General features: G+C 56.1%; 1 protein-coding gene across 1 annotated transcript; it reads left to right on the top strand.

Annotated features, from left to right (window-relative positions):
- Nucleotides 1–1,382: 1,382 nt before the first annotated feature.
- PSMD8 (proteasome 26S subunit, non-ATPase 8) lies at nucleotides 1,383–6,330 on the top strand (the record flags this gene model as incomplete). The annotated part of the gene is made up of 4 exons (XM_040054215.1): nucleotides 1,383–1,581; nucleotides 3,408–3,508; nucleotides 4,524–4,635; nucleotides 5,923–6,330. Coding segments are annotated over 4 exons (550 nt in total), but the record flags the coding sequence as incomplete, so codon positions are not given.
- Between the last annotated feature and the right edge of the window lie 1,824 nt (nucleotides 6,331–8,154).

Here is an 8,154-nt window from a genome sequence, read left to right as displayed (position 1 = left end):
ATCCGGGGGGATCCGGGAGAATTCCTCAGGGTCTGGGGGGATTCCTGGGAGTCCGAGGGGATTCCTCAGGGTTTTGGGGGATTTTGGGGGGGATTCCTGAGGGTTTTGGGGAGGATTCCTGAGGATCTGAGGGGATTTTCTGAGGGTCTTGGGGGATTTGGGGGGAGATTCCCAGGGTTTTGGGATTGTTCCCGGGGCTCTGGGTTTGTTCCTGGGATTGTTCCCAGGGCTCTGGGGAGGATTCCCGGGTTTCTGGGATTGTTCCCGGGGGTCTGGGATTGTTCCTGGGTTTATTCCCAGGGGTCTGGGATTGTTCCCAGAGCTCTGGGATTGTTCCCGGGTTCCTGTGTTGGTTCCCAAGGGTCTGGGATTGTTCCTGGGGCTCTGGGTTTGTTCCTGTGTTGGTTCCCGAGTTTCTGGGATCGTTCCCGAGGCTCTGGAGGGGTTCTGGGATTGTTCCCGAGGCTCTGGGATTGTTCCTGGGGCTCTGGCAATGTTCCTCTGTTGGTTCCCAAGGCTCTGGGGGGTTTCTGGGATTGTTCCCGGGTTTCTGGGTTTGTTCCTGCGTTGTTCCCGAGGGTCTGGGGAGGCTCTGGGTTTGTTCCCGGATTTCTGTGTTTGTTCCTGCGTTGTTCCCGGGTTTCTGGGATCATTCCTGAGGGTCTCGGGGGGTTCTGGGATTGTTCCCATGTTTGTTCCCGAGTTCCCGTGTTGGTTCCCGGGGCTCTGGGTTTGTTCCTGTGTTGGTTCCCGAGTTTCTGGGATTGTTCCTGAGGCTCTGGGATTGTTCCCGTGTTGGTTCCCAGGGCCCTGGGTTTGTTCCCGTGTTGTTCCTGGGTTCCCAGGGCTCTATGGTTCTTCCCGTGTTGTTCCCATGTTCGTTCCCATGTTTGTTCCCGTGTTGGTTCCCGGGGCTCTGTGTTGGATCCCGTGTTGTTCCCATGTTCGTTCCTGGGGTTTCTGTGTTCATTCCCGTGTTTGTTCCCGTGTTTGTTCCCGTGTTTGTTCCCGTGTTTGTTCCCGTGTTTCTTCCCGGGGTTTCTGTGTTCATTCCCCTGTTGTTCCCATGTTCATTCCCGTGTTTGTTCCCGGGGTTTCTGTGTTCATTCCCCTGTTGTTCCCATGTTTGTTCCCATGTTTGTTCCCGGGGCTCTGGGTTTGTTCCCGTGTTCGTTCCCATGCTGTTTCCATGTTGGTTCCCGTGTTGTTCCCATGTTGGTTCCCGGGGTTTCTGTGTTCATTCCCGTGTTGGTTCCCGTGCTGTTCCCGTGTTTGTTCCCGTGTTGTTCCCATGTTTGTTCCTGTGTTCATTCCCGTGTTCGTTCCCGTGTTCATTCCCGTGTTGGTTCCCGGGGTCTCTCCCCCGCCCCCCGGGGTGCCAGCACCGTGCCGGAACGTTCCGGAACCGCCCTCAGGGAGGAGCTGCCCGAGTCGGCGTCGCGGCACCAGCTGCTGGGGCTGAACCTGCTGTTCCTGCTGTCCCAGAACCGCGTGGCCGAGTTCCACACCGAGCTGGAGCGGCTGCCGGCGCCCGACATCCAGGGGAACCTCTTCATCCGGCACCCCGTGTCCCTGGAGCAGGTCTGGGGGGGATTGGGGGGATCTCAGGGGGATTTCAGGGGATTTGGGGTGTCCCAGATCCAGGGGAACCTCTTCATCCGGCACCCCGTGTCCCTGGAGCAGGTCTGGGGGGGAATTGGGGGGGATCTCAGGGGGATTTCAGGGGATTTGGGGTGCCCCAGATCCAGGGGAACCTCTTCATCCGGCACCCCGTGTCCCTGGAGCAGGTCTGGGGGGGAATTGGGGGGATTTCAGGGGGATCTCAGGGGATTTGGGGTGTCCCAAACCCAGGGGAACCTCACCCCGTGTCCCTGGAGCAAGATTTGGGGGGGATTTGGGGGGATTTTGGGGGATTTCAGGGGATTTGGGGTGCCCCAAACCCAGGGGAACCTCTTCATCCGGCACCCCGTGTCCCTGGAGCAGATCTGGGAGGGAATTGGGAAAGATTTGGGGGGATCTCAGGGGATTTGGGGTGCCCCAAACCCACAGGAACCTCACCCCGTGTCCCTGGAGCAGGTCTGGGGGGGATTGGGGGGGATCTCAGGGGATTTGGGGTGCCCCAAACCCAGGGGAACCTCACCCCGTGTCCCTGGAGCAGGTCTGGGGGGGAATTGGGAAAGATTTGGGGGGATCTCAGGGGATTTGGGGTGTCCCAGATCCAGGGGAACCTCTTCATCCGGCACCCCGTGTCCCTGGAGCAGGTCTGGGGGGAGTTGGGGGGGATTTCAGGGGATTTGGGGTGTCCCAGATCCAGGGGAACCTCACCCCGTGTCCCTGGAGCAGGTCTGGGGGGGAGTTGGGAAAGATTGGGGGGGATCTCAGGGGATTTGGGGTGCCCCAGATCCAGGGGAACCTCTTCATCCGGCACCCCGTGTCCCTGGAGCAGGTCTGGGAGGGAATTGGGGGGGATTTGGGAAAGATTTGGGGTGCCCCAAACCCAGGGGAACCTCACCCCGTGTCCCTGGAGCAAGATTTGGGGGGGATTTTGGGGGATTTCAGGGGATTTGGGGTGTCCCAAACCCAGGGGAACCTCTTCATCCGGCACCCCGTGTCCCTGGAGCAGGTCTGGGGGGGATTTGGGGGGATCTCAGGGGATTTGGGGTGTCCCAGATCCAGGGGAACCTCACCCCGTGTCCCTGGAGCAGGATTTGGGGGGGATCTCAGGGGATTTGGGGGGGTTTCAGGGGATTTGGGGAAGATTTGGGGCTGGAATTCCACCTGGAGCAGGTCTGGGAGGGATTTCAGGGGGAATTTGGGGGGTCCTGAGCCTTTCTGGGGTGTTTTACCCAATTTTTTTTCCGGTATTTTACCCAATTTTTGTGGTGTTCTGCTCATTTTTTAGTATCATCCCATTTTTTGGGGGGTGTTTTACCCCATTTCTGAGTGTTTTTATCCCATTTTTGGGGTGTTTTGTCCCATTTCTGAGTGTTTTACCCCATTTTTGGGGGGACATTTAATCCCATTTTGGGGGTGTTCTATCCCATTTCTAAGTGTTTTACCCAATTTCTTGGGATATTTAATCCCAATTTTGGGGTGTTTTACCCCATTTTGGGGGGATATTTAATCCCACTTTTGGGGTGGCTTCTCCCATTTCTGAGTGTTTTATCACATTTTTTGGGGTGTTTTATCCCATTTTTGGGGTGTTTTGTCCCATTTCTGAGTGTTTTTATCCCTTTTTTTTTTGGTGTTTTATCCCATTTCTGAGTGTTTTTATCCCATTTTTTTGTGTTTTATCCCATTTCTGAGTGTTTTATCACATTTTTGGGGGTGTTTTATCCCATTTCTGAGTGTTTTATCCCAGTTTTTTGGGTGTTTTACCCCATTTTCACCCCGTTTTTTCCCCTCAGTACCTGATGGAGGGCAGCTACAACAAAGTGTTCCTGGCCAAGGGCAACATCCCAGCGGAGAGCTACACCTTCTTCATCGACATCCTGCTGGACACCATCAGGTCTGGGACCCCGAAATCCCCCAAAATCCACCCCAAAATCCACCCCCAAATCCCCCTGAATCCCAGAATCCTCCAACCCCCTCCGAAATAGCCCAAAAAACGCCCCCAAAACGCCCAAACCCCCTGAAATCCACCAAAAATCTCCTCTGAGTTCCTCAAAACTCCCTGAAATCCACTAAAAATCCACTCTGAGTTCACCAAAACCCCTGAAATCCACCAAAAATCCACTCTGAGTTCCCCAAACTCCCTGAAATCCACTGAAAAACTCCTCTGAGTTCCCCAAAACCCCTGAAATCCACTAAAAATCTCCTCTGAGTTCCTCAAAACTCCCTGAAATCCACCAAAAATCTCCTCTGAGTTCCCCAAAACCCCTGAAATCCACCAAAAATCTCCTCTGAGTTCCTCAAAACTCCCTGAAATCCACCAAAAATCCACTCTGAGTTCCTCAAACTCCCTGAAATCCACCAAAAATCTTCTCTGAGTTCCCCAAAACCCTTGAAATCCCCCCGTTTTCACCAAAAATCCACTCTGAGCTCCTCAAATCCCCCTCAAATCCCCCAAATTCCTCCCAAATCTCCTCAGATCCTCCCCAACTCCCTCAGAACCCCTGGAAATCTCCCCAAAATCCCCTCTGAGCCCCCTAAACCCCCCCTCAAATCCCCCAACTTCCCCCTCAAATCTCCTATTTTCCCCAAACTTCCTCAGATCCCCCCAAACTCCCTCAGAACCCCTGGAAATCTCCCCAAAATCCCCCAATTTTCCCCTAAATGTCCTCAAATCCCCCCCTGATCCCCCTGATCTACCCCTCAAATCCCCCAATTTCCCCCTCAAATCCCCCAAATCCCCCTCAAATCCCCCAAATCCCCCCCCAACTCCCTCAGAACCCCTGGAAATCTCCCCCAAATCCCCTCTGAGCCCCCTAAACCCCTCTCAAATCCCCCAATTTTCCCCTCAAATCCCCCCCAAAGCCCCTCAGAGCCCCCTGAGACCCCCCCATGTCCCCCCCAAACGGCAGGGACGAGATCGCCGGCTGCATCGAGGCCGCCTACGAGCGGATCCTGTTCCCCGAGGCGGCGCGCATCCTCTTCTTCAGCTCGCCCCGCAAAATGACCGACTACGCCAAAAAGGTACCGGGGGGCCCCTGAAACGCCCCAGAAACCACTCAAAACAGCCTGAAACACCCCAGAAACCACTCAAAACAGCCCAGAAACCACTCAAAACAGCCTGAAACACCCCAAAACCCCCCAAAACCCCACTCAAAACAGCCTGAAACACCCCAAAACCCACTCAAAACAGCCTGAAACACCCCAAAACCCACTCAATACAGCCTGAAATACCCCCAAAACCTCCCTAAAATCCCCCCAAACGCTCTGAAACCTCCCCAAAAATCTGCCCCAAACCCTCCAAATCCCCTCTAACCTTCCCCAAAGTCCTCAATAATCACCCCAAACTCCTTTTAATCCCTTCCAAACCTTCCCCAGTCCCCTGAAATCCCCTCAAAACCATCTGGAAAAAATCCAATATCCTTCCAAACCTCTCTAATCTCCCCAAAACCTTCCTGAAATCCCCTCAAAACGTTCTGGAAAAACCTCAATATCCTCCCAAATCTCTCTAATCTCTCCAAATCCCTTCCAAACCTTCCTCAAACTCCTGAAATCCCCTCAAAACCTTCTGGAAAAACCCCAATATCCTCCTACACCTCTCTAATCGTCCCAAATCCCCTCAGAACCTTCTGGAAAACCCCCAATATCCACTCCAAACCTCCAAATCCCCTCAAAACCTTCCTCAAACCCCTGAAATCCCCTCAAAACCTTCTGGAAAAACCCCAATATCCTCCTACACCTCTCTAATTGTCCCAAATCCCCTCAGAACCTTCAGGAAAACCCCCAATATCCACTCCAAACCTCCAAATCCCCTCAAAACCTTCCCTGAAATCCCCTCAGAACCTTCTGGAAAAACCCCAATATCCTCCTAAACCTCTCTAATCTCCCCAAATCCCCTCAGAACCTTCTGGAAAACCCCCAATATCCACTCCAAACCTCCAAATCCCCTCAAAACCTTCTGGAAAAGCCCCAATATCCTCCTAAACCTCTCTAATCTCCCCAAATCCCCTCAGAACCTTCTGGAAAACCCCCAATATCCACTCCAAACCTCCAAATCCCCTCAAAACCTTCTGGAAAAGCCCCAATATCCTCCTAAACCTCTCTAATCTCCCCAAATCCCCTCAGAACCTTCTGGAAAACCCCCAATATCCACTCCAAACCTCCAAATCCCCTCAGAACCTTCTGGAAAACCCCAATATCCACTCCAAACCCCCTTTAACCCTCTGCAATCCCCCCAAACCCCCTTTAACCCTCTCCAAACTCCTTTTTTTTAACCTTTTTTTTTACCTTTTTTCCCCTCTCTTTTCCCAGCGGGGCTGGGTGCTGGGCCCTTCCAACTATTACAGCTTCGGGGGGCGGCAGCAGAAAGCCGAGGACCCCCCGATCCCCTCCACGGAATTGGCCACGCAGGTGATCGAGTACGCCCGGCAGCTGGAGATGATCGTCTGAGGGCCCCCCGGATAAACGGCAGAATTCCCCACGATTTCCTCTTTATTCCCCCTTTTTTTCCGCGTTTTTTTCGGGGCTTTCGGAAGGTTTAAAGTGGTTTTTTTGTTGGTTTTTTTCGGAGGGGGTTGAACCGTCAGAGGCGCCCCTCACGTTGAGACCGCCAAATTCCCCCACGAGCCCCTGTTTGTTCTCCTTGGGTTTTTTTCCCTTATTTTATTGCGTTTTTGGGGGGTGTTGCGAGGGTTTTGAAGTATTTGGGGGGGGGGGGGGGGGGGGGGGGGGTTATGTATTTAAAAGTGTTTTTTTGGGGGGGTCTTGATGCACGGAGGCTTCTCTGAAACCACTGGGACCCCCCGAAATCCCCACTTATTCCCATTTTTCCTTCTGTTTTGTTGCATTTTTGGGGGCGAGTCTTGATGTGGGGGACCCCAAAACCCCCTCGGACCACCCCAGAACACCCAAATCCCCCTTTCGACTCCCATTTCCCCACCTTTTTTGGGAGGTTTAACAATTTCAAAGGTTCTTTGGGTGCGGGGATTTGGAGACACCCCCCCCGCACCCCCTTTTTGGGCAGAATCGGGGGAGGCTGAGCCCCCTCCTCAATAAAACGAACCTTAAAATGTTGCTTCAGCAAAGTGCTGGATCCGGAGCGAGGCGGTTTGGGGGATTCGGGGTCGTTTTGAGCCATTTTGGGGCAATTTTGGGGCCGTTTCGTTCCTGAGGGGGCTCCGGGACCCCCGAATTGGGGAGGGGGCGGTGCAGAGCCCTCAGGGAGAAGCTCTTTTCTGATTGGCTGAGAGTTCCCGCGCCGCGCGCTGATTGGGTGGCAAGTGGCGGGAATGCGAGGAGCGCGGTGATTGGTTGGGGAAGCCGGGCTTGTGGCCGATGAGCGTGCGAGGGGCGGGGTTGAGGTGAGGAGGGAGTGCGCCGCCTTGCAGGCCGGAGGAGGAAGGCCCAGTGTTCCCAGTTACCCCTCCCAGTGTTCCCAGTTACCCTTCCCATTCACTCCCAGTGTTCCCAGTTACCCCTCCCAGTAGTTCCCAGTTACCCCCAGTGATGGGGAGAGCGGGGGGGAATGTCCCCATCTGAGCCAATCTCGTGGGCGGGGCCCACACGCGCCGGCCAATCCCAAGCGAGAATATCAGCCAACCGACCAATCAGAGCGCGGCGCTGCGGGCGGGGGCGTTGATCGACGTGCAGCTCAGCCAATGAGTGAGGGGCATGCCCGGTGGACCAGACCAGAGGCCGGGGCCACTCGAGACGAGCCAATGATGGCCGGATGATGTCGATGGACGCTCCCGTCGCAGGCGAAGGGCGCTGTGGGAAGAGGGAGGTGGGATCTGCGGGTTAGAGAAGGAGAAGGGAGGGGCCTCGCCCTGACGGGCAACCGCTCCTCTAATCAACGCGGTGGGCGGGCGGACCGCTGCCCTCCGCGACCAATGGTATTCTGGGGCCGGCGCTGATTGGCAGTTCAGCTGAATAATGAGAGCGGGGTATTATCTGCGGCCGGGCAAATCACAACGGCGCGCTGCGTCGCGGGTGTGGCGGGATAGGCGGCAGCCAATGGGCTGCGCGGTTCGCCTTGATTGACGCGTGGGCGGGCCAATGGAGGCGTGTCGTGGGCGGGCCGGCGGAGCGGGGCGCCATGTCGCGGCGACGGTGGCGCGGCCCTCAGGGCGCCGAGGGCGGCGGGCGCGGAACCGACATGGGGAAGATGGCGGCGGGCGGCGGAGGCGGCGGCTCGGGCCGATATTACGGCGGAGGTGGCGGCGGCGATGGCGGGAGGGCTCCTAAACGCCTGAAAACCGACAGCGCCGAGGCGCCGCCTCACGGGCCCGGCGGGCCGGGGGGCGCGGGCGGCGGAGCCGGAGCGGGAGGAGCGGTGAGTGCGGGGGGAAGGCGGGGAAGCGGGTTTTGTGTGGGGAACGGCGGGGAGAAACGTCTCCTTGAGGCGGGGGAAAGAAGGCTCAGAGCGGGGTAAATATGGCGGCAGTGCCTGAGGGGGTTAAAACAGCTCCTGTGAGGGGGGGGAAGAGGAGTCTGAGGGGGCAAAGATGGCGGGAAGGGCTGAGGAGACCCTCACGGGAGGTAAAT

This window comes from Hirundo rustica (genome assembly GCF_015227805.2).
Source record: "Hirundo rustica isolate bHirRus1 chromosome 39 unlocalized genomic scaffold, bHirRus1.pri.v3 SUPER_39_unloc_7, whole genome shotgun sequence".
In the NCBI taxonomy this organism is placed as follows: Eukaryota; Metazoa; Chordata; class Aves; order Passeriformes; family Hirundinidae; genus Hirundo; species Hirundo rustica.
Note: the sequence above shows the minus strand (reverse complement) of the source record. Positions and strands in the feature narration are given on the sequence as shown.